At 42.0% G+C, this 26,337-nt stretch overlaps 4 protein-coding genes across 5 annotated transcripts; 2 read left to right on the top strand and 2 right to left on the bottom strand.

Annotated features, from left to right (window-relative positions):
* Positions 1–693: 693 nt before the first annotated feature.
* On the top strand, positions 694–3,373 carry MED15 (mediator complex subunit 15). The gene is made up of 3 exons (XM_065237178.1): positions 694–853; positions 945–1,084; positions 1,151–3,373. The coding sequence occupies exons 1-3, from the start codon at positions 795–797 to the stop codon at positions 3,295–3,297; spliced, it is 2,346 nt and encodes a 781-aa protein (XP_065093250.1). The 5' UTR covers positions 694–794; the 3' UTR covers positions 3,298–3,373.
* A 253-nt stretch (positions 3,374–3,626) lies between these two features.
* LOC135713975 (zinc finger protein 33A-like) lies at positions 3,627–6,479 on the bottom strand. Its single transcript, XM_065237210.1, has 2 exons — positions 6,196–6,479; positions 3,627–6,125 (listed from the first exon to the last, which is right to left on the bottom strand). The coding sequence occupies exon 2, from the start codon at positions 6,119–6,121 to the stop codon at positions 3,845–3,847; it is 2,277 nt and encodes a 758-aa protein (XP_065093282.1). The 5' UTR covers positions 6,122–6,125; positions 6,196–6,479; the 3' UTR covers positions 3,627–3,844.
* A 1,313-nt stretch (positions 6,480–7,792) lies between these two features.
* LOC135713969 (zinc finger protein 761-like) lies at positions 7,793–10,329 on the top strand. Of its 2 annotated transcripts, none has more exons than XM_065237204.1 (2): positions 7,793–7,818; positions 7,972–10,329. In XM_065237204.1, exon 2 carries the CDS (start codon positions 7,976–7,978, stop codon positions 10,259–10,261), a length of 2,286 nt encoding a protein of 761 aa, XP_065093276.1. In that variant the 5' UTR covers positions 7,793–7,818; positions 7,972–7,975; the 3' UTR covers positions 10,262–10,329. The 2 variants fall into 2 exon arrangements, with proteins under 2 accessions (XP_065093276.1, XP_065093275.1); XM_065237203.1 differs by lacking the exon at positions 7,793–7,818 and adding an exon at positions 7,827–7,904.
* A 476-nt stretch (positions 10,330–10,805) lies between these two features.
* LOC135713974 (zinc finger protein 808-like) lies at positions 10,806–14,353 on the bottom strand. Its single transcript, XM_065237209.1, has 6 exons — positions 14,175–14,353; positions 13,473–14,096; positions 13,331–13,417; positions 12,387–13,269; positions 11,899–12,323; positions 10,806–11,722 (listed from the first exon to the last, which is right to left on the bottom strand). Exons 1-6 carry the CDS (start codon positions 14,295–14,297, stop codon positions 10,823–10,825), a joined length of 3,042 nt encoding a protein of 1,013 aa, XP_065093281.1. The 5' UTR covers positions 14,298–14,353; the 3' UTR covers positions 10,806–10,822.
* Positions 14,354–26,337: the final 11,984 nt, after the last annotated feature.

Here is a 26,337-nt window from a genome sequence, read left to right as displayed (position 1 = left end):
TAGAAAGAGAATCTTTCGAAAACCGTGATGCGCGTTTAACTGTGTTTCCCTTGGCGTGACTCATTATACACCGACTCTAGTTCAGCCCACACACTTAATCTAGCTCGGTAAAATCTCCAACAGCCGATTACTTCGGCAGTAACTTTTGCTGATATCTCTGCAAAATATCTGTTTGTTAGCTGATATTTCAGCAAAATGTTAGTTGTTAGCTGAGTCTCGACAATTGTTTAACTGAATCTCAGCAAAATAAATTGCAGAACTACTCGGCTGTTGGAATCTCGGCGGAAACATTTAAGTGTGCAATGAGTTACTTTTGAGTAAATTGCATATTCTCAAATTTACGTGAATTAAACTCTATTTTGGATAGAATATACCTAAAAGTAGGTAATGTTTTTTGCTGGTGTTGAATGGAAACTACTATATGCGATTTACTCAAATTTGGGTTGTTGGGCTGAATTGAGGGAAAAGTACTTAAATTTGGGGAGTTTTTCATCTCCGTGTATAGAGGACTTTAAAAGACTTAATTTTAAGTTATTTCGTTTCTCCGTGTACGTTTAATTTAAAGCCCGCCTTTCTTGATCCCATGTTTCAACGGCGCACATGAACCGCTAAACTTGCAACAACAACAACAACATTAACAGGTACTGTACTGTCAAATGTTTCAATGGTTTGATATACGGTTTGTAATACGAGTTCTTTCTTGATTCTGGATAATTTCCGGAAAAAATCATTTGAATAGTGAATCATAATTCGCATTATATCACAGTTTGGTGAAATAGTCATTGATACTGAAAATGGCTGAGGATAATTCATGGAAAACGAACAGCTTTCGACAAAGCGTCGTGAACAAAATGTAAGTATTTAGCTTAGACCTACATCCATTTTGTTTAGGTGATGAAACTTCATGGAATTTTCTTCAATTTTCTATTTTGAACTCTTGATAGTAACGAAGCTATCCAACAATCGGGGATGACATCCAGCAAAAACGGTTTGGAAATGGAGAACCACGTCTTCCAGAAGGCTCGCAACAAGGACGAATATCTGGGTTACGTGGCTCGGCTGATCTTGCATGTCCGCGAGATGAGTATGTACCCATAATTATATTTATAAACATGCCGGTGTGAGTCAGGATGTTATTTTTATTCCAAAGATACCAAGAACAAAAATCAGCAGAATGCTGCCGGAGGAGCTCAAGATGGTGGAAATCCCAATCAACAGGGTGGTATGCCGGATCCGATAAATGCTTTACAAACGCTGGCAACACAAGGCACACGTCCGCCAATGATGGGTGGCCAGATGGGTCCGGGAGGTCCCATGGGCAACCAAATGGGCGGTGGAAATGCATCCAATTTGCTTAATACTTTGAATCGTCCACAAATGCCCATGACCGGAGGCATGGCTGCAATGCAAGGTCGTGTCGGTGCCATGGTAGGAGCAAATCAGATGGGCGGAATGATGCCAGGACAAATGCAACCCGGGCAACCGGGAATGCCAGGTATGCCGAATCAGATTGGCGGAGTTATGGGACCCGGAGGTATGAGCGGTGGAAAAATTGTTGGTATGGGCCAAGGCCAAATGAATCCGATGCAAATGGGTGGAAGTGGAATGCCGCAGGGTGTAGGGCAGCAGCAGTCTCAGCAGCAACCTTCTGGGCAGCAGGTTGGCCCGGGAGGTCCAAACCAGATGAATCCGATGGGTGGGATGGGAGGAATGCAGGTTAATCCTGGAGGGCATATTAATCAGAATGCATTAAATCAACAGTTGAACTCGGTTGGAATGAATCCAGGCACTGGTCAGATGGGAAATATCAGTGGAAATAGTCCGATGAATCCCGGAAATATGGGAATAGCTCCCAATCAAGTTATTCGTCAGCAAATGCCTCCAGGAATGAGTCAGCAGCAGCAGCTTGGAATGGCTGGAGGACAAATGAATCCAATGAATCAAGGCGTCGGTGGACCAGGAGGGAATTTGAGTCAAGTGCAGCAACAGCAGCAGTCGGGTCAGGTAGGAATGGCTGGCATGGGACCAGGTGGGCCTGGAAATTTACAGCAAGCGAATAATCCTCAACAAGCACAGGGTGGACCTAATGCTGGCCCTGTTCAAATGAATCAAGGAGGTGGACCTGGTGGTAATATGCAACAAATGAATAACCAAGGAAACTTTGTCCCTATTGGAGCGAATCCTATGGTGAGAAAGCCTCAGGAAATGATGAGTGGGGGACAAGTTTATCCGGGAGGAGCAGTTCGTAGTGTAACTCCGAACCAATTCCTACGCCAATCGCCGTCACCATCGGTTCCATCACCAGCAGGACCGGGATCTTTGGGTCCACAGTCCCATCCAGGCCAAATGATACCGAGTCCAGCGCTCATTCCATCCCCAAGCCCTCAGGTGGCCAGCATTCCACCGAGAAATATTGGCCAATCTCCTGGAGCAAACTTGAACACTCCAGGACAACCGGGGGGAGCAGCTCCTAGCCCACTCAATCCACAGGAAGAACAACTCTACCGTGAGAAGTATCGTTCGCTGACTAAATACATTGAGCCATTGAAACGCATGATTGCCAAAATGGAAAACGACGACATAGATAAGATGGCCAAAATGAAACGTTTGTTGGACATACTGTGCAATCCCACTTGTCGTATTCCATTGGAGACACTCTATAAGTGCGAAGCAGCATTAACCAGTCAGCTAGGATCTATTCGTGAGACTTCACTCAACAATCCACTAGTAGAAGCCGTCTCCGCCAACTTGCAAAGCTCGCTGGGAAACCACACTCTACAACGCACTTTCCGGCCATGTTTGGAAGCGCTCTTCGGTCCGGATATAAAGAATCTACCAACACCAGCCAAACAACCGCGACTTGCTGCAGACGAACCGTCAACCTTGGGTCCTTCGGGGGGTCAAGAGATTCCACACATCCTTCAGGGGGAAATTGCTCGCTTAGATCAGAAGTTCAAAGTTTCCCTTGACCAATGCGCCATTGGCGACACCAAAACAATCAAACTGATTTGCTGGCTAGACGACAAACATCTACCGTGCGTACCACCAGTCGCAGTGACCATCCCGGAGGACTATCCATCCACATCACCAAGCTGCACGCTGATCGAACAGGAATATAATGCTACACCGTTCCTCATACAGGTGCAGAAAGCGTTCCTGGCCCGAATCTGTAAGCTACCGGAAATGTTCTCACTCTCTCACCTGCTAGACACGTGGGAGATGTCCGTTCGTCAGGCATGCTCACCCAACCCTAGCCTGGTGGCTCCGAGTGCTACCAGCGTTCTGCTAGGAATGTAAGACCCGATGTGTGGATTTTCATGTAAGTCGGAACTAACTATTATTTTTTTATCATTTCCCATACCTACCTTTCTTACTTACCTATCAGGAAAATGTATGATTTATTTACAATCACTTTTTTGAATATTAACCTCGGTGCGTGGAACGAAAAGAAATCCATGAGTCCTTAATTTTTTACGCATTTTTGAAAAATTCAAGCCAAATTTGTATAGAGGGTATTATGTATTGAGGGATCCCAAACAACACACAAGTTCTATAACAGTTTATTTAACCTTTGTATGACTGGTCTGGGTTGTATAGAAGTTCACTCAATAAAATCCCATGAAGATGTGTTGCTTGGGATAAATTTAGAAAATTTCACAATACACTGCAAATTGTTTTAAAAGAATACGCTGAGTTGGGCGAGTTTTAAAAATGTCGTGTTAGTGATATGATTGCACAAGTGAATCTGATTCAATGTAAATTTATTCGCATATTACTCAAATAATTTTAAAACTACGAAACTAAAACTAGCTAAAATCCGATCACTGTGAATTCTTCGCCTCCCTCATTCGAGAGTCATCTTCGTGTCATCATGTTTTGCGTTCAAATGATCCTCCAAGCGTTTGGCTATGTTCGTCGAATAGTCACAGTTTGCCACCGTGCATTTGAAGAATCTCTCATTGGTGTGCCTGGTCATGTGCACTCGTAAATCCCGTTCACGGATGAAACTCGCCTCACACACGTCGCACACGAAGGGCCTATTGTTCAAATGGACGGAGTCTTCGTGCCGTTTGATATCACTCTGGTGGCGATAGGTGTTGTCGCAGTATGAACACTTGAACGGACGTTCAGTGGAGTGGGTAGTCATGTGCTTGTCCAGGAGGGGCTTCACTCCGAAGTCACGCGAGCAAATGGTACACTTGTAGGGCCGAGTCTCCAAGTGCTTGTTTGCAATGTGGTACTTGAGGGAACTTTTAAGGGCGAAGCTTTTCCCGCACGTGTTGCACAGGTTTGTAAAAACTAGGGCGTGTATTTTCTTCTTATGCACAACCAAGCTGTGCTTGTTAGAGAAGCTGGAATCGCACTGATCACACTGGAACACTATCTTAACCTGTGAATGGCTCTTTTCGTGCTTGGAAAGATAATCACGGGTTACACATTTGCGGCCACATGTTGGACAGATGTACTTTCGATCATACTGCAACCGTAGATGCTTTTTGAATGCACTATTCGATGGAAAATGGCGGATACAGAGTGGACAAACGTTTTTCGTGTTATTCTCTGTAAAATTACTATTCCTTATACGCTGTTCTGCGTGGTCGTTTATACAATGCAGTTCAAGAGAATCGCGACTTTCGAAAGTTTTATTGCACACGTGGAAGCAACAGAAGAACTCTGTTAATTCCGGTTCTGGTTCTGGCGCGGGGAGCATACCAACGTTCAAGTGTAATCCGGCTTCGATATGTTTCTTCATAACAGAGCGTTGTTTCGAACGGAATTCACACTCCGGTGCACGGCACTCGTAGGTTGTAGTGCCAATGGAAGCCAGCTGATGTTTGAGCAAAGATTGTTTGTCTGAAAAACTGTTGTAGCAAATCATACACTGAAACATGGGATGGTCTTCCCGATCCGGAAAGTGCATCAGCTGGGTGTGACTGAGAAGAGATTCGCCATTTTCGAATTCTTCGTAACAGCCACAGCAATTACCAAGTGATTCATACATTGTCTCGACTTTTTCATCGAAACTTAATCGATCTGTCTCGGATTCATCTAGGAAAGGATGGAACCGGGTGAACTCGAAGTGACTCTGCAAGGTTCGTTTGTCCTTTGTCAGAATGTTACAAATCTTACAACGATAGAATAGCTTCTTGTCCCGATTTTCTAGATGCTCTATCAGATCCGAAGCATATTGGAAACGCCTAAGACAGTCGTTGCATTTGTGTCTGTAACTTCCTGCACCATCTTTAGTTGTATGAACAGCCGCGCGATGTTCACCCCATTCGCGATCGTCCTCCATCAGTTTTCCACAGCAACAAATAATACCGAAGAATATCAACTGTTCATAATATTCCGCATCTTCGGTGGAAAGGAACAGTGGCATCAGTCGTTCCGCTTCTACTTCCGTGGCATCCAAATAGATAAATGGGTCCTTATCCTCATCATTCTGTGGAACAACTTTCGGTTGCGGTAGCGGTGGTGGCAATTTATGCCTTTTCTTCGACCCAGGAACGTCTTCCTCTTGCTTAATCAACTTTTCCGTGTTCAGCTCTGTTCCATTATCTACCACCTCTACCTTTACCATGTTCTTTCTGATCGTAAAATCCGATTTTAGAATCGTATCCCGAAAGGTGTACGTCGTAGACAGTATTTCGAAACACTCTCCACAAATATTCTGAGGCAGACCATCGTCCTCTGCCGGGCGTATTAAGCCGCAGGCTTCCTTCATCATATCAGCAACCAGCTTATCTTCGCCACCGCTAACGCAAAACACTGAAATCAATTCATCCACATCATTCCGCTGACAAACTCGGCAGCACACACCACCATGCTCGGCGCCGACATTCTCGAACAACATCCGTTTAAAAGCCTGTTCTGCATTTCGGGACTTCTGTTGGAAGGAATAGGCCGTGTCCAGCCGGATGAGGCATCGATCGCATATGTGCTGTGGCAACTTGTCAGTTTCCTGCGGAGGGTCCAATCGTACCAAATCGTTTACCATTTCTACTACCAGCTTGTCCTGCGTATCGCACCGGCAGTACAGGGATATCAACTCCTCCACCTCATCCTCGAGACAAAGTCTGCACCGGAGCATATTCTCCTGCTCCCAGTGAGCAGCTGCCATCTTGCTGGGAAATGTAAACAATGTAAATCGATTAAAATTAAGGGATCAAATGAGTCGACTACCAACGGTACTACCTATATAATCGTAGCGAATATTCTATCACGAGCAAGTAGTAGGATTCAGTTGCTAGATGTTACCTGTAAAACTGAATTTTACAGATTTTTTCTAGAACGGGCTGCAGTAACTCTCGACAACTTTTCAAAATAGCTGCAGAAAATCATCTGTTATTCGACCGATTCGACCTGGCAGCGGTTTGTGTTTTATTTTCATCCTGTGAAAAGCCCTATACGCTCAATGACATTTATATAAGGTCTGAGCCAACAGGCAGCTTGCTGGTATTAGAAGCAAAAATGTTGTAAACATTTCTGAACATCTGCGAACAGATAGAAATACGTCACTGCCAACATGCTGAGAACAGATAGAAATACGTCACTGCCAACATGCTGAGGCTGTGTTCCATTTGGCGAATTTTCACTTAAACTTGACAGATGGAAAATTTCCAAATTAACCTGCTATTCCAGCAGACTTATATCTGACAGACAAGGAATCAATTTTGACACACACCTTCTCGAAAATTGGCCGATCAACAACAGAGGGATTTTCGAACATTATAATTTAGTTTCGAAGTGTCAATTTAAGTGAAAATTCACCAAATGGACACAGCCTGAGAACAGATAGAAATACGTCACTGCCAACAGCTGTTTCGTGTAAAAAGATAAACATTGCAATAAAATACGAACACCACTAAACAATTGCACATTTCACTAACACCAATAACCCCTTTGGCCCAGACCTTATATAAACGTCATTGTATCTTACGCACATGAAATCGGCCAATCAGGAGCTGGTTCACGTTTGACAGAAAAGTGGTTCATAGAGATTTTCACGTCCGATTGTATTGGTGCGATATGTGAGCAACCTGGTCTATGTGGAGATCTAGCCCTGACGTTTGTGTTGGTAGAGGGAAAAATGTAAACTTTGCGGGAGACGATGGTGACGACGTGATAACACTCGAAAGGAAATTTGCGAAATAAGAAGTAAAACAAATCCTAGCTATTATTGCATGATGATTTTGCTTGATTGTATTCTTTTGTAAAGTCACCCCAAAATATCAGCTGGCTATCTTTATTTTATGATAACTCCTTACTTGAAAACAGGCAAAAACTCACAAACAGGCTGCTTTTTCATGGTACAAAGTGTGATAATTTATTAATCAATAAATTATCTCACCATTTAGTGGCAGACCATTCATAAATTTGGTAGCATAAAATAAATTCTATAATCCAAATTAATTTTCCTATGCAAGCGCCGATTCGAAACAAACGCTAGACGTCACTACAAGGATGATTGAGTGAACGAAAGAAACGAATCGTGCGAAGCGGAATGAAAGCCGAGGTGAAAAACGAAGTGCACCAATACATTTATGCCTACAATTCCACACCTTGTATAGACCGGTTGATATGTGAGAGCGGTTAGTGAAAATCCGAGAAAATACATCAAATCGCTGTCAAACTCATTTTGGCAGATCTAATTTCATACATTTTTTAGGTTAGCTAGAGGAAAATAATAAACAACTTTACACGGCGGTGCACCAGTGTGCGTGCGTTAAACGTCACTAATATCTGTTTTCGCCCTTGTATTGTCACCTCTTCTGCTCTTCTCTTAGGTCAAAGTCTGTAAAGTTGTGCGTTTTACAGGTAACATTTTTAATTGTTTTTTCAATCAATAACATCTAGCAACTGAATCCTACTTGCTTGTGAGACTATTCGCTACGATTATATAGGTAGTACCATTGGAAGTCGATTTATTTGATCCCTTTCTAATCGATTTACATTGTTTACATTTCCCAGCAAGATGGCAGCTGCTCACTGGGAGCAGGAGAATATGCTCCGGTGCAGACTTTGTCTCGAGGATGAGGTGGAGGAGTTGATATCCCTGTACTGCCGGTGCGATACGCAGGACAAACTGGTAGTGGAAATGATAAACGATTTGGTACGATTGGGCCCTCCGCAGGAAAATGACAAGTTACCACAGCACATATGCGATCGATGCCTCATCCGGCTGGACACGGCCTATTCCTTCCAACAGAAGTCCCGAAATGCAGAACGGTCTTTCAAACGGATGCTGTTCGAGAATGTCGAAGCCGAGCATGGTGGTGTGTGCTGCCGAGTTTGTCAGCGGAATGATGTGGATGAATTGATTTCAGTGTTTTGCGTTAGCGGTGGCGAAGATAAGCTGGTTGCTGATATGATGAAGGAAGCCTGCGGCTTAATACGCCCGGCAGAGGACGATGGTCTGCCTCAGAATATTTGTGGAGAGTGTTTCGAAATACTGTCTACGACGTACACCCTTCGGGATATGATTCTAAAATCGGATTTTACGATCAGAAAGAACATGGTAAAGGTAGAGGTGGTAGATAATGGAGTAGAGCTGAACACGGAAAAGTTGATGAAGCAGGAGGAAGACGGTTGGGTCGTTCCTGGATCGAAGAAAAGGCATAAATTGCCACCACCGCTACCGCAACCGAAAGTTGTTCCACGGTATGATGAGGATATGGACCCATTTATCTATTTGGAAGCCACGGAAGTAGAAGCGGAACGACTGATGCCACTGTTCTTTTCCACCGAAGAAGCGGAATATTATGAACAGTTGATATTCTTCGGTATTATTTGTTGCTGTGGAAAACTGATGGAGGACGATCGCGAATGGGAAGAACATCGTGCGGTTGTTCATACAACTAAGGATGTGGCAGGAAGCTACAGACACAAATGCGACGAATGTCTTAGACGTTTCCAATATGCTTCGGATCTGACAGAGCATCTAGAAAATCGGGACAAGAAGCTATTCTATCGTTGTAAGATTTGTAACATTCTGACAAAGGACAAACGAACCTTGCAGCGTCACTTCGAGTTCACCCGGTTCCACCCTTTCCTAGATGAATCCGAGACAGATCGATTAAGTTTCGATGAAAAAGTCGAGACAAAGTACGAATCACTTGGTAATTGCTGTGGCTGTTACGAAGAATTCGAAAATGGCGAATCTCTTCTCAGTCACACCCAGCTGATGCACTATCCGGATCGGGAAGAACATCCCATGTTTCAGTGTATGATTTGCTACAACAGTTTTTCAGACAAACAATCTTTGCTCAAACATCAGCTGGCTTCCATTGGCACTACAACCTACGAGTGCCGTGCACCGGAGTGTGAATTCCGTTCGAATCAACGCTCTGTTATGAAGAAACATATCGAAGCCGGATTACACTTGAACGTTGGTATGCTCCCCGCGCCAAAACCGGAACCGGAATTAACAGAGTTCTTCTGTTGCTTCTACGTGTGCTATGAAACATTCGAAAGTCGTGATTCTCTGGAGCAGCATTGTATAAACGACCACGCAGAACAGCGTATTACGAATAGTAATTTTACGGAGAATATAACGGAAAACGTTTGTCCACTTTGTATCCGCCATTTTCCATCAACTAGTGCCTTCGAAGGGCATCTACGGTCGCAGTACGATCGAAAGTACATCTGCCCAATATGTGGCCGCAAATGTGCAACCCGTGACTATCTTTCCAAGCACGAAAAGAGTCATTCACAGGTTAAGGTAGTGTTCCAGTGTGATCAGTGCGATTCCAGCTACTCAAACAAATACAGCTTGGCTATACATAAGAAGAAAATACACGACCTGATTTTCACAGACCTGTGCAACACGTGCGGGAAAAGCTTCGCCAGTAAAAGTGCCCTCAAGTACCACATTGTGAACAAGCACTTGGAAACTCGGCCCTACAAGTGTACCGTTTGTTCGCGTGATTTTGGAGCGAAGGTCCTCCTGCAGAGGCACATGATCACCCATTCCAATGAACGTCCGTTCAAGTGTTCATACTGCGACAACACCTATCGCCACCAGAGCGACGCCAAACGACACGAAGACGCCGTTCACTTGAACAATAGGCCCTTCGTATGCGACGTGTGTGAGGCGAGCTTCATCCGTGAACGGGATTTAAGACTGCACATGACCAGGCACACCAAGGAGAAGTTCTTTAAATGCCCAGTGGCAAACTGTGACTATTCGACGAACATAGCCAAACGTATGGACGAACATTTGAACAAAAAACATGATGACACGAAGATGACTCTCGAATGAAGGAGACGAAGAATTCACAGTTACGATTTTCTTTTTGTTTTAGTTAACCTTAGTTTCCTAGTTTTGGATTTAAGATGCAAATAAATTTACATTGAAAAAGATCTGTTGCGTAATTGTCTGGTTTTCGTTTTGGTAGCAGGGTGTTGACTACGTGCAACATCAGGAAATTCAATTTATGACCTGGAATCTCAGGGAACTTCCTTTGAACACAGTCAAACTGAGTAGAAAATGACTCCGTTTTGATAAAAGTGAAACAGTTGTTCCAATTGATTACTACCCGTATTAGAGTACCTCTCATGGCAAATGGACCTGAATGTTCAACCCCGACCGCTGCATAGTAACCTTATGCTCTACGTCGCACAAATTATGGAGCATACGGTGCGATTTGCGGACTTCAGAGAGTATTCAACAGAGTTTCATCTCTCGCGTGATGCGCTTCGTCGAAAGATTTATTATCATTTTAGAATAATAAATGTCGGAAATTTCTCGTTGGGTTTTTCAAGAAAAAAAAAACAAGCATCGATTTGTCAACATTTCTTTTTTTTGCTCTAGAAAATAAATCTACAGAACGCTGTTCTTGCACTGCTTGCAGTGGTCATCGTATTCGCTCTTCTTGTTGAAACCGGCATCACAGTGTGGGCAGGGATACAACTGCAATCCAGTATGTTTCCTTTGGTGTAGTCGAAGATCCTTCAGCCGAATGAAAGAAGCTTCGCAAAACTCGCAACGGAAGGGTGTGATTCCAAGATGAACTAATCTTTCGTGTCGGTCCCGATCGCCGGGTGTCTTGTAGTGCTTCTTACAACCATGCCGGCAAGTGTAGACACTCTCATTCATGTGGACTCGACGGTGATTTCGGAGCAGGTTTATGTGATTGAACCGTGCAGCGCATATCTTACAAACCCAATTTCGCTCATTTTTATGACTTTGCATGTGCACGGCCAGGCGCACAAATTTTTTCCCGCATATTTTACAAACGTGTTTTTCACTTTCATTAGAATGCACCGTTTTGACGTGGTACCGAAGGCCTTTTTCGGATGCCACCAACTTTTCACAAATCTCACATTTTACTTTCGGTTTTTCAACACACTGCACATGTGAAGAGCGCTCTTCTCGTGGGACGTTCAACTCACAACCTCGACAGTGATATGTTTGTCTACTGTTCTTATGGTTTATCAATAAAATTTCCAATACGAATCCTTTTCCGCAAACTGGACATTTAAATTTACGATCGCTGTGTAGAACAGAGAAATATTCACGCTTCTGAGCATGGGTCGCTCTGCCATGCTTGATCATCGCGTCGTAATCATGACATCGAAATTCACAGTCCAAAATACAGCAAGCATATTCGCTTGGATCAGCACTGCGTACGATAGTTCTTATGGCATCCTGATGTCTGGTTCCAAAAATATGTTGCCTTATCCGTTCTATGTCATTGGTTTTGAAAGCACATGAAGCCAACTGCAACAAGACAAAATTGTAGAAACTCATTCACCCATAGGGAAAATGTCGGCTTTGGCACGTCTTATCCTACTATCGTTAGGGGGTCAGTACTCAAGAACTCTATTTTCCCTTCTGACGAAGCAAAGAAGTTCCGAAGCCGTCTTTTCCCCTACCTAATGTAGGTCATAACTTACCTTGCATCTATATGTCATCTTACTTTCATAAAGAGTGATATGCTTCTCGTGGTCCTTAGGTTTGGTGAAACACATGTGGCAATGATCACATTTCGGAACTTTTAGGACTGGCTTTGACGAGGAAGCTGGTGGAGGTTGGTGCTTCGTCCGTCGATGTTCAACAAGCTCTGCTTCAGTTCCAAATGGTTTCTTACAGCCACAGCATGTGAAAAAAGCATCTACCATGCTTGCAATTTGAGCGTTCATATCCTCCGGAAAATGGACCGCCGCTCTATGGATTATGCAGTCGAATTTTGTCCACAGCATTTTTTCGCAAACCCGGCAAAAATAGTGAATGGGCTTTTCGGTTAGATCTCTGTGACTTGTGTAGGCAGATTGGTTGAGAAAGCCTCGGCCACAAACCTGACAATGGAATGGCTGTCCTCCTGGAACGAAAATACACACTGTTTGAAGGTATTGAATTTTTCGAACTCGGAATGCTCAATTACCTTTGGTGCTATGTTGCTGGCAATGTGCTGTTAACTCTTCTTTGGAATCGAACAAAAGAAAACACTTGCAACAAAGCTCACATTTACGCTTCAAAATGTCCGTATTCTTATCCATTTTACTGACTACGCTAAAATGTTTCAAATCCAGTGGTAGACTTTTTGTTGATGGCTTTTTATTATGTTTATTAGAAGATCTTATGTGAGGCTTTTGACTTTCGACCTTACGGTTGCAATGCTCCAGCAGAGCGGTTTCGTTGGGAAACTTCACTTTACAGTATTGGCAAGCATTCCCCAGTATCTGTTGCGAATGAAAATGAGCTGTGTTCAAGTGTTTCAATAGTTGCTCTTCCGATGAATAACGATTGCAACAATTTCGCACACAACAGTCGTATCTTACAAGGACCTCCGTTTTGCAATTGATTTCGACTTCCGTCAAGTCACTCTCTTTTGCTGCCCTTGTATTTTGCTCGCTGGTAGACATCACTGTTTCCAACTCCACATGAAATTTCTTTTTATGCTGCAGTAACAGGTACGGAGAGCTCAATACTATTTTACAAGATTTACAAAAGTCATAAAAGAAAGTTTGTAACTTTGTTTTGTGAAACTCCAATGATTGTGGATCGGTAAAAAGAGAGAGACACACATCACAGGAAAACTCTCCCCTGCCGGTAGATTTTTGGTGGCTTCGTTTCGTGTGCGCTTCCAAATCAAGTTTGGTATCGAAAAACATCATACATTTACAGCAAAATGGTTCCGTCCGTCGTGCTTTCGGGAATGGATCATCAGGATACTTCTCGAAAATTTCATACCGAGTTTTGGAATTTCCAATATATACGAAACATTTGTTGTTCAATTCAGTTATTTCGATGTCATTATCAATGTCCTACATACAACATTAATGAAGATGCATTAAACTAGCTAATAAATAGCATGTGGATACTTACCACTTCAGAATTGGTCTCACAGCTGACGTCGTCCTCGATCAAGTATTCCTCATCCCGTTCATCTATGAACTCATGAGATAAGTTTTCCTGTGAAAAACAAACACAACCATCAAGGGTCCATGCACATGGCATTGTAAATTACCTCTACCCAAACACTATCTATTTCAACAGGACTGGTGCTATGATTCTCCTCAGCACGCACGGATGCTTGAACCGATTGAATTTCATCATAATTCCGAAACTGCAACATGCAACCCTCGCATTTCTTTCCAAGCTGTTGCATTTCAACTTCCAGCAAACAAACTGAACAATGCAATCTTCCTTGTTCCTGCACTGCTTCCGCGTATAGGTCTATCACCAACTGCTCCCAATTGCAAGCATCCACCTCCATCTTTTCCCACATAAAAGACATACTTTCCAGCAAACTTGCCTCCGATTCGATACATTTACCCTTGAACTCGTATGCCGCATCCATTTCCACTAGGCAGCTTTTGCATAAAAGCCACGAATGGCGGTTATCGTTGATTTCGATTAGTGCGCCACTCAGGTGCTGAAACATATCATCAATATCCGTGTCCCATTTCTTACAGGATTCACCATCGGTCAACGCGCAGCAAGTGCGGCACCTATTTTCATTTTGTACCTTCTGATGTGCTACTTCCCTTCTCGCGACACCCCGGCATAGCTTCCATAAACGATACGTTCGTTCCAATTGCCCGAAGCAGGCGCTGCACACGTGCTGAGGCAAACGGTCGTATTCTTCCACCTGTATTTTTAAATCTAGTTTCATCCGTTATTAAACAAACTAATCACGATTTTAGGAACCACCCTAATATCAACTTACGCTCGAACCGATCACCGCACCAATCATGTCGCAAATTCGCTCCCGCTGTCTGGCGGCCGTGGACGAGATAAGAATCAACTCCTCCACTTTCGATTGCTGGCAAATGCGGCAGATCAAGTCCATGATGGTCAGACGGTTGATTAATCTGGTTTATTGGTAAAATTTACGATTCGCGATAACACTCTAACATCACGGTTTTGTTTGATTTTGTTCTTGTCGTGATCCAAGGAGTACAGAGAGAGGTGAAGCAGATCGTGAAATATGGTTGTATTAGTAAACCAAAAAATCAACGTAAACGCAAGTAGTGACGTCACTAATTGCTTGTATCGTACAGGGGTTTTACTCACACAACTTAACCGATTGCTTTACCTCGGTAATCCAGCTCATTGGTCGTGATCCGCATCATGAGCCATGACAGCGTTGCCAGAGTGTTTTCAAACATGACGTTTAAGCTTTTTGACGTTTCTCGCGTAATATGTGAAAAGGGCCTCGAGTTTTTAACTTGTTACAAAAGTACTATAGAAATCCTAAAATCAAGCCTAAAATATTACTGATCTGAACGTAAGTTTTGAGGAACCCAAAACAAACAAGCCGAAAGATCAAATAATATTACTTTATAGAGATCTCCAAGCGCAATCTCACGAACACTAAAATCCAACATCCATACGTAAAAACGAAGAAGAAGAAGAAACAAAAAGGTATCGCGCTATCACAACTACTTAAAAAGGTAGCGCGCGGTCTCACGCACACTTTTGTGCATCTGGAGAACTCTATTCAGTTGAATATATTTTTTTTTTTCATTTCGTTTATTTGGCAGGCTTAAATGTTATAAAAATAACTTAGCGGAGCCGAGTAACATGGAATACCAATTTTGGTACTCAAAATACAAAAAAAAGAAAGATATAAAAATGCATTTTATTACAGGTTTTCCTGGGTGGCGATCGATGCGGCGACAAAGCGATCTTCTCCCATGCACGCAACTTCTTTCTTTCCCGAATTTGTTTGCACCTTCCACCACTATACCAGTATCAGGGCTGTTACAACAGGCGCGGATTTCGCGAATTTCGCGGATTTGTCGCGGATTTGAACTTTCAGTCAAATGATCTCAATTCCATAAGTCACACCGGATTTACACGGAAATTCCCTGAGGTCTGTCCAATGTGAGACATTTTCCTTTTTTTCCAATGTGAACATAGCATCTTTTGTTGTCAAATCAAAAACGAATCGTCTATATGCGAGTAATTGCCATGTATACCGAATATTCTAGGTTCACCAAATCGTCCTGGAGTTCAGTTGATTTGTTCTACTATATCAACCAAGACTCCAATAATGTCTGTAGTATCGAAATATGTCCAAACAGATTCAAAGTGTCTATGTGGATTGTACCCGACCTATTGCTACGTATACAAGATGTTATAGGTTCTGAAATCGTTCTGGAGATGAGATTATTTTTCTACTAGATCACCCAAGACCAGCGAATCCAAACACATAAAGCAACCAACGATACAGACAAAACGGTTGCTAAAACTACCATGACAAACTCACTCAGTAACAAAGCTCGATCCGAGTGGTAGAAGGATAATGATATATTGCTTGCCTGCTTTGTTGCAATATACACGGATGAAGACATAGCTTGATATGAATCGGAAAAGACATCACAAAAAAATTCCCATTAACACACGTGTATCATCTTCGGCTTTACTTCGTGAAGCAGCTTACCAACAATTTGCTCGTTTCCTTCTACCGCCCCGAATGAGTTGTGTCGCACGGGCTGTTTGTCATGAAAAAGAACGGTGAAGATTATATCATTATTGCTTTTCACTTCTGACATAGCGTTATTATTCGGTTCGTTGATCGCTTGTTATTTTGTCATTTGGAGATATTTTTGATTCCTTGCCCAAGACTAATTCAGTATCTGTAGTATCGAAATATGCCCAAACAAATTTGCAGTGTCTATGTGGACCATGCCAACCTATTTCCGTGTATGCCAAATGTTCTAGGATTTCCAAATCGATATTTCGATACTGCAGATATTATCCTAGTCTTTGTTGATCTAGTAAAACAAATCATCTGAACTGCAGAACGATTTGGAGAACCTAGAGCATCTGGTATATGTGAAAATAATTAAACATTATCCATATAGACACTATGAATCTGTTTGAACATATTTCGATACTACAGACTTTATCACAGTCATGGTTGATCTAGTAGAATAAATCATCTGAACTCCAGAACGATATGGGAACTTAAAACATCTGGTATACATGGCAATAGTTCATGCATGATCCACATAGACACTGTGCATCTGTCTGGAAATATTTCGATACTTAAGACATTGTACCAATCTCGGTTGATCTAGTAGAAGAACCTTGAACATCTGGATTACTCGGAAATAGATCATGCATGATCCACATAGACACTTGTTTTCCATACTACAGACATTATTGCAGTCTTGGTTGGTCTAGCAGAACAAATCAACTGATGTCCTGGACGATTTGGAAAACCTATAATTTCCGGTATACATAGTAATAAGTCGTGCATGAACCACAAAGTCACATATATACGATTCGGTTAAGATTTAACAACGAAATGTGCTAGGTTCATATTAGAAATAAAAAAAAATATCATGAAAATGTCTCACCATTGCACAGAACCCAAGGAATATCCGTGTAAATACACAACCGCGACGTGACCAACAAGTGCGACTTATGAAACTCTGGTAATTTCTCGATTATGTGCTGGGTGTTTGGTTTGAATCGGTAAAAAATTGAGAAAACTAGAGCCAAATTAACTACAACATTTAGGACAGCAAAATACGTCAGAGACGCAAAGGTTAACTTTCAAGAAAATTTGCATTTCAATTGAAAATACATTATTTTTTTTAAAATAATGTTTCATCAAATCTAGGCCGATAATAGAATCTCATAAAGTAAGGGTGTTTTATTATGTTCACTAATTACTCAGAATTTATACTATACATAAATAACTGAAGATGATTCATTGTTATTTTTTCAAGGGTTACACACGATATTCCTTAAGCACAGTCGGTAAAGGCGCAGCTACAAAGCAAGTTCATGCTGGAGGTGACTGAGTTCGATTCCCGTCCGGTCTATTAATTTTTCGGGTTGCAAAATTTCTCTACTTTCTTGGGCATAGGATGGTACAGGCATAGAAATTTCTCGATTAAAATGTGAAAGTAGTTCAACGAACACTAATTTGAGTGCAGGCAAAAATCTAATATGAAGCAATAAGCTTGAAATGCCATGTATGTAGTAGTACACAAATGCTATTTTTAGGCAATGAAAACAGTTTTTTTTTCGCGGATTAGCATTTGAAGTCGCGGATTTCTTTTGAGAAATCGCGGATTTCGCGGATCGAATTTAGAAAATCTTGTAACAGCCCTGCAGTATACATACTGCTACTGTTTTGTTTTCTTTCACTTTACTGCTTTCCTTTTTCCTTAAGTTGCTTCTCCGGTTCCTTCCGAGCCTTCCGCTTGGGGCAGGAAAGCTTCCGGTGTCCGTTTGCCTTGCACAGAAAACATTTATCTTTGTTGCCATCATAAAATATATTTCCTTTGCGATTGAAGAAATGTAATGAAGTGGGGATTTCCTTCTTCACATCCATATATATCCATGTATCCCTGTATATACCTCAAAGCACAGATCAGTTGGAAATTTCTCCCGGATGATGCGTTTAATTTTTCCATATTTCCCCAGCACTTTATCCAGCTCATTGTCGGATACCTCTGGTGGCAAGTCATACACACTCACATATTGGATGAATTCACCAGTATGCGACATGCACGGATAGAAATCTCCTTATACCTTTTGGCAAATTTATATTGCTGATTATTCATAAAATGTATAAGTCAACTAATAAGCAGACGCAAAAAGTTAATGAAGATCATGTGTCAAATGAAATGTATAAGCGTTCACACATACTTTTTATGCATTCTTATAGGACCTATGTGGTTTGTCTTTTGGAATGTATAAGCAACAATCAATACGAAACTAACGATTGTAAATTGGCTCACTACTTGACTAGCCTATTGGTCCCAAGCAAACGATTAACGTACCCTATTCTAGTCAAAATTCTAGTACTACGCAATGTTTGTTTTCATTCGCTATGAAAGTTTGACAGATAAAATGAGGGGTTATTGGTTTTTCTTATGTTTCGAGAGAAGAATCGATTAGCTTGGGACCGAAGAGAGTACCAGAACTGAGCCCAAATGTTGAGCACGTTATTTCGGGATCTTCTAGTCTTAGAGTTACCTCTATGGTATAAGGCTGATGTTTTGGAAAAATTTATAAGTGAAACACATGGATAAAAACATTTATTTTCGTTTCGTGTGCGTACCTTTGTCGTCGTTCCATTCGCATAATGGAAGATTAAACCAAAGATAAATACTAAGATGAAACTGTCGGAAGAAAAACTTTCTATTTTAGTATCCTCTTTCACGGTCCCTTTCATCCAATGGATACCCCCCGTATTCAAGGTAATTTTGTGGTTTTGCTGCCCCCTCGGCACAGATGAAATTTTGCGCTCATTTTTATCAAAACAAACACACCTAAATCAGAGATGTCCCATTTTTCAATTACTCGATTAACAACTTATCGATTATTTTTTGTTCGCTGTACTGCCATTTTTCCACCAATGAGAGTGCAGCACATGTTTGAAACGATCGGTGAGGATCCTCTGGAGATGTTAATCCTTATATCGGCACGATATAACCGATTACAAATATTTTACTTTTCGGTTCGTTAATCGATTAATCAATTATTCGTAAGAAAATCGGCCATCACTAGATGCATGTGAAACGTCATGTCAAATATAAGGACCGTACATAAATAATGATACAATTTGAAAGGGACCGGTGCTAATCACAAATTACGTCCCCACGGTAACTGAAATAAACACGAGTGTTCACCGGTTGATTAAACCCTCCGAATAGTATGTCAGAGCATGGAGCATCGCTTCCTCTGATTTGAACTTCATGAAGACTGCCCTTTCCTCACCAATGCGATAAACAGCTTCCATTTCAGCCGGATCCGCGTCGAGTGCTTTGGCGAAATTTACAATCTCTTCGTTGTTTGGTTTAGCATCACCATGGCTGAAGCTAAACTTCATGGTGTTTTTCATTTCACACACCGTATGTATGTAAGTAGCCACCATCCTAGCTTGGGTCTTGCCCTGCATGCGGCTCCACTCAACAGCAAGATCAAATTCCGTCATCATTCTGAATTCAACATACTGCTGTATGAAGGGCCAAAAAGGGTTGGACGGGCCCGTAAGCAGAGGCACTTACGCGAAACCCGCGGGAATAAGAGAATCTCCTTCCAACAATATGATCCAACAAAATGAATAACGAAATTCGCAATACATGTTAAGCTTTCCACGGGTGGTTTGTTAAAGAAGAGCGCGTCAAATTCATTGCAACTGTTGGAGTGAAATGTAACTATCTAAAATGACAGTACACATTCCCTCCTAGACTCCGGTTGGCACTCCACTCCATTGTCCAGTTACAACTTCAATGATGCCCTGATGCTCCCTCCCCTCCCAGTATTTATTGGAATTTACATTATGAATTTATATATAATCATGTAATATATAATGAATATAAAATATATAGTAAAATGAAAAATATAATAAAAAATAAAGATGTTTTACAAAATACAAATAACCTAGATTATTGGGTCCTATACACACACTTTTTGTTTTGTGTGCCATGAAATGACATAATGCATAATTGTATGTTTTGAAAATATAATACTGAAGTATTGAATCAATAGACCGAAAATCGAGGTTATTTGGACATGAGATTTAAAAGGATACTACCAAACCGACCATCAAACGCACTGCCCACAAAAGCAGACACGTCCCCTCGAAAATGCAATCGAGGAATGTACAAGAACAATCCTCAACTGGAACGTACTCACCAAATCAATATATCAGGGAGGGCATTCCTGATGTCGTCAAACGGCAAAAGAAGGGAACTCGGTGAGAAAATTTGTGATACGGAATTTTCACTGAAAACAACCGCGAATTTCACCATCTAACTGCGAAACACGTTCAGAAGCACTTTTGGTACACTTTCGATATCAATTTCTTTCGAAAAAACTTAATTTTTTTTTTTTGCAAAAATAGTTGCAAGTGAACCAACATCAACACCGATCGTGCCAAGCTCTATCACGCACCTTGCAGCGCGTATATGAAATGAAATTACAAATTATCACTCGCGATGCCAGAAATATCTGGTCGGGGATTAAAAAAAATCAAACAACTCAGAAAGCGCCAAATCTTCTGTGTTTTTCATTTCACACACCGTAGCAACAAAAGGCATCGAACTGCTAGCAACGAACAAAGAGCAACTATATAATTCGCGTTGACGGCACCGTCGAAAAATTTTCTCTTCCAGCAAATATAGACAGTTTCTTATGAGAATTTTCGGTGGAGTGAATGGATAGTACACAGTTCGCCATGTTTCACGCACAGTCTGACGTTTGCTTATGGATTTTCTCATAGGAGTAAAGAGCTACAGAGTCGTCGTCAACGCCAATAGTGAGTCTCGAAAACAGGCTATCGCGTGATTCACACCGAAATAAAAAATTAACTGCTGCTGTAGACAGCTGTGGGACAACTGAGTTGAATATATCGACAATGAGCATGCATAAGGGCGTATACGCGATGATCGATTCTCTTCATCGATTTTCCCTTTGCATTGCTGCACCTAAGCGAAACAATTTTCTAGAATTTGTTCAATGCAGAGTTGTAAAAGGTTGCATTGGCTATCAAAAGCATCATCAAACTCACCGAGAAACGTTAAATCTAGCGAGTTATTAATAAAAGAAAAAAATGACGAAGAGAATCGATCATCGCGTTTACGCCCTTATGCATACTCACTGTCGATAAGTTATCAACATCATCCTATACAAAGGGTGACTCATCATCAGTATCTTCCCATAAATTGCCATTGTTGGTCACGTTTCCAACTCTCAAAGTATCAACATCCTCCTCCTAAGGAAATAAGAATCATCAAACAGCTCATACCTCTTAAGAAAGTATGAATCATCATCAATACGCATCGTCCAGATCGCACCCGCAACATTGAACTTAAAAAAGCAGCAGCGAACTTGACTGATCCTGTATCACCAAACATAAACCATCATTAATACGCACTATCCAGATCACACGATCAACATTGAACTTGAAACAACACGAATCAACGATCAGCGAACGACGCAACTTCAACCATCCAAGCATCAACAGGAAATGTTTGCATAAACAATCATAATCTGCAGAGCCGACAAAAGCACATCGAAGTCACAGAAGCGCATCGTGGAAACATCGAGAACATCGAGGTTGCTTTCATGATGGAACATTGCGAAATTATGATGCAATAGCTCTTAATATAAAACTGTTTTGATAGGGGAATAAAGAGTTCTAGTTTTGGTCTTCAACCGATTCACATCTTAGTTTTAATTTTTAAAAACGACGTCCTTGCTAGGAAGTTGTTAACTGATATATTCTACAAAAGTCGATTTAAAATAATTAATACAATGCCTGCTATGGAGCCAATTTCCTGGTGGGTCGAGAGCTGACAGCAGTAGCAAATCCTAGCTACAGCGAAATAAAGGCTTTTTTTTCGTTTCGATTGCAATTTCGACAGAAACAGAAACAGGGACCTAATTGCGCAATTCGAAACGAAGGATTTTTGTTTTTTATTAACGCTTGTATGAAAAAGTGTCGGTTCAACTTGCGAAATGAGATCCCCGAGGAGACCCCAAGACTTTTGGAACAGACAGTCGAGTGAGTTTTTATTGTTGTTTTACATCAACAGGCTCAGCTTGCCATCAACGCATCAAAGACAAAATACATGAAAGGAAGCGGTTCTAGGGAAGACAATGTTAGCCTCCCACCCCGAGTTCAGATTGACGGTGACGAAATCGAGGTGGTCGATGAGTTCGTCTATTTGGGCTCACTGGTGACCGCCGAAAATGATACCAGCAGAGAAGTTCAAAGACGCATTATGGCAGGGAATCGTGCCTACTTTGGACTCCGGAGAACGCTCCGATCGAATAAAATTCGCCGAAGCACGAAGTTGACTGTCTACAAGACGCTGATTAGACCGGTGGTCCTCTACGGCCACGAGAACTGGACTACCCGCATAAACGCGAACCATAAATTGACCTTACCTAAAATGGTTAAAAATTGTTTATAATCCCTGCTAAACTTTAACTGAAATGGTTATGGAACTTTACATGAACGTTTAATGATAAAGTTTCAACCTTATGTATTATGGTTTTTTGGAACTGGACCTTACAAATAATGGGTTGTTAAGAACCATTACCATTCCAAATTCTTGTTTTCTCCATACATTTTCAGAAAGAGAACTATATAAGAACGTTTTTACTTATGATTTGAGAACATTAATGGTAATGGTTATGGTAGTCAGTAAGGTCCATTAATGGTTTTGTATTATCGCTCAACTTTACGTGGAATATATCGTGAATTGGTAATCAGTAAATTACAGGCAACCAATTCGCGATATATTCCACATAAAGTTGATCGATGTTACAAAACCATTCGTGGACCTTACTGACTACCATAACCATTACCATTAAAGTTCTCAAACCATAAGTTAAAAGGTTCTAATATAGTTCTCTTTCCGAAAATGTATGGAGAAAACAAGAATTTGGAACGGTAATGGTTCTTAACAACCCATTATTTGTAAGGTCCAGTTCTAAAAAACCATAATACATAAGGTTGAAACTTTATCATTAAACGTTCATGTAAAGTTCCATAACCATTTCAGTTAAAGTTTAGCAGGGATTATAAACAATTTTTACCCATTTTAGGTAAGGTCAATTTATGGTTCGCGTTTATGCGGGTATGCTCGTGAAGGACCAACGCGCCCTTGGTGTTTTCGAACGGAAGGTGTTGCGTGGAGTGTAGATGGATGACGGAACGTGGAGGAGCTGAATGTACCACAGATTGCACCAGCTGCTGGGAGAACCATCCATCGTCCACATGGCAAAAATTGGGTGACTACGGTGGGCTGGGCACGTCGTTAGAATGCCGCACGACGACCCAGTGAAAATGGTTCTACCCAACAGGAACAAGAGGCGCGCAGCGGGCAAGGTGGATTGACCAAGTAGAAGGCGACCTGCGGACCCTTCGCAGACTACGAGGCTGGCGGAGTGTGGCCATGGATCGAGTAGAGTGGAGACGACTTCTTCGGACAGCAGAGGACAACATTGCCTTAGCCTGATTGGTAAGGTAAGTACATCAGCAGGCTGGATGAAGCCCCAATACCACAAACGAAGTGACAGACGGAGCGGCTCGAAAACTTTGGTGACTAACCTGCTATTTCAATTTTTCAGTGTACCACATGGCAACACCACTACTACTGGATTGTACCACATGGCAACACTACTACTGGATTGTACTAGCATTTTCACCAAATGTATTAGAATGTTTTGGTTCTATCTCTTTCACTCTATTCAAAACTGAAATGCATAAAAAAATGACAAAATGATACGCACTCTTTGCACACTGTCAAAGAATCATTGTACACAAAATCAACTTTGTTCAAATCAAAACAAAAAAACTAACCCATCTGGTGGATGATGGCACAAGCTTCCAAGAAAATTCTATTACAGTGAACCACATTATTTAAATTGATTTCTTCGTCTGTCACTTCGTTTGTGCCAATACTGTTAACTTTATCAACTATAGTAAGAAAAAAATACATTCAAGCTTGGTCATAGCTCTAGCGGCGCCGGTGGTGTAGTGGTAAGCGTGATTGCCTCTCACCCCAGGAAGCTTGGGTTCAATCCCAGTCGGCGCCGCCGGGATGTTCTGAGGCATAACATCTCGATCACGCCTTCCTTCGGAAGGGAAGTAAAGCCGTTGGTCCCCGGTTCATGAGTTGATGGGTCGATAGGTAGAGTCCAGGTGTGGGAGCTGCCTCCCTGGCGTCGGTAGCATTGGTGCTCAGCACGGAAAACAAGATCGACGGAAAACAAATCAAGGAAAAAAATGGTCATAACTCTCTAGTCATAACACAAAAAAACATAGATCTTATAGCCAGTTACTTCGAAGCTTCGATGACCAGATGCACGTCGTTGAAATACAGTAGAAAAATCAACGGTCCCAGGTAACTTCCCTGCGGTATACCTGATGTGGCGAAGAAGCTAGTTGAACTACAATCTCCTATGGCAATTATTAGTTGTCGACCAGTAAGATACGATCGAAACCAACTCAGCAACTTACACCGACCCTGTCGAGTTTAGCAATCGCAATAGCATGGTTCAACTTGTCGAATGCTGCGGATAGATAGAGATGAACTAGTCTAAGGCTAAAAATCTCTAAAATAAAGATTAAAAAAAAAATGCTGCGGATAGGTTGTTACAAGTTCCCCGGTAGCGGTAGAGCAGAACTACCGTAGGGCCAACAAAACACAAACACTAATCGGCATTTGCTCCAACCAAAGCAAAAGAGTGTCGAATAACGGTTTAACATTTATTCATACGCACCCATTCTCCCACATTCCTACTCCTGATTCCTACTTCCTCTTCTTCCTCTCTCTATCCTTCGTACTTTTCCGGCAACCTTGTGCCTCCTATCATCTTTCCAACTATGTCAATTTTTCTTCTTATGAGTACTCACTTTGCCAGTCGGGTGCACCCTTACCGTCGCACAAACGCCGTCTCGATGATGCTGCTATTCGCACGTCTGTTCGGCTCCACACGCACAACACACCTGCGCTCCTGCCGTCGCTCTGGGTGGGGATTCACTCCTCGAAACACCGTCGATCATATCAACGTAAGTGCTCGCGGGTTCGTTTCCCTCCACGTTGGACGTCGCTTCCGTCGAGACCACTAGTTGCTAGCGGCGTGCCCCGTCGCTTCGATGTCGCAAGCACTCCGAGGAGAATAAACCTCGCCTGAGGGTTCCGCAGGTGATGCGGGCTTCGACACTGACCACGTGTCACGATCACGAGACAATCCGATCCAATGAGGTGCTGAAAGTATGGAACAAAAGCCCTGGAACGACTTCCATTAGCTTCAATGCGACGACCCTTTCGTCTTAAATCACTCACTTCTTTTGAAGGCTTCGTCTTTCGATGCCACGATCCACCGCGGCCGGGCGCTGTCCGTGCGATCGGATCTCGTGCTGCTGATCGTCGTCAATTCTCCACGTGTGTTATTTTATGTACCGAAATTATGGTACCTCTTCTCGCTGCCGGTATGTACGCTTTGTGTGGCGAAAATCTTTTGATTGCCGCGCCGTTTCCAAGCGGGCCGTTTGCAGATCTCTTCGTTTCGGATCTTTTGGACACTGCCGCAATCTTCCGATATCCGTCGGATCGAAAGGCGGTCGTTTTGGCACCACTCACCGCCGAAATTGCAGCCCGCGCGCCGACGAAGAACAATTTTCACCACGCACTCTACTCGCACTCGCGACAACCAAAGAAACGAATATTTTCGGGTTCTTTTCCAACCCACGCTCTTTTGCGTGCTGTTTGCACGGGAATCTTTTCACTTCTGCCTTTCGCTGTGTTCGACGGATCCGGTACAGGCTGATGTGGATGTGTGTGTGCGTGCGGAAGCACAGTCAGCAGACTCAATGCTGAATCATTATTCGTCAAAACAATTTGCGTTGCTCGTTCCTTGTCAAGCGATGTGACCTCTGCAGCATCTTTTGTTTATGCACGTTCGAATGTGTTTAAGCAGCAATTGTGTAAAATTACTCGTTTTTTACCAAACACAGGAAAAAATTACAACCCAAATCTAAAACGTAACAAGGTCTGAAAAAAAAAACGTCCGTTTGAACCCGATCCGACATTCATACGTTAACGATATGAGCACAAACGAAGTGACAGACGACTAACTGGCGAAGAAATCAATTTAAATAATGTGGTTCACTGTAATAGAATTTTCTTGGAAGCTTGTGCCATCATCCACCAGATGGGTTAGTTTTTTTGTTTTGATTTGAACAAAGTTGATTTTGTGTACAATGATTCTTTGACAGTGTGCAAAGAGTGCGTATCATTTTGTCATTTTTTTATGCATTTCAGTTTTGAATAGAGTGAAAGAGATAGAACCAAAACATTCTAATACATTTGGTGAAAATGCTAGTACAATCCAGTAGTAGTGTT

This window comes from Ochlerotatus camptorhynchus, unplaced genomic scaffold (genome assembly GCF_037179485.1).
Source record: "Ochlerotatus camptorhynchus isolate MF236.1 unplaced genomic scaffold, CSIRO-AGI_Acam_v1.1 ptg000598l, whole genome shotgun sequence".
Classification (NCBI taxonomy): domain Eukaryota; kingdom Metazoa; phylum Arthropoda; class Insecta; order Diptera; family Culicidae; genus Ochlerotatus; species Ochlerotatus camptorhynchus.
This window is presented reverse-complemented; position numbering and strand designations above follow the sequence as displayed.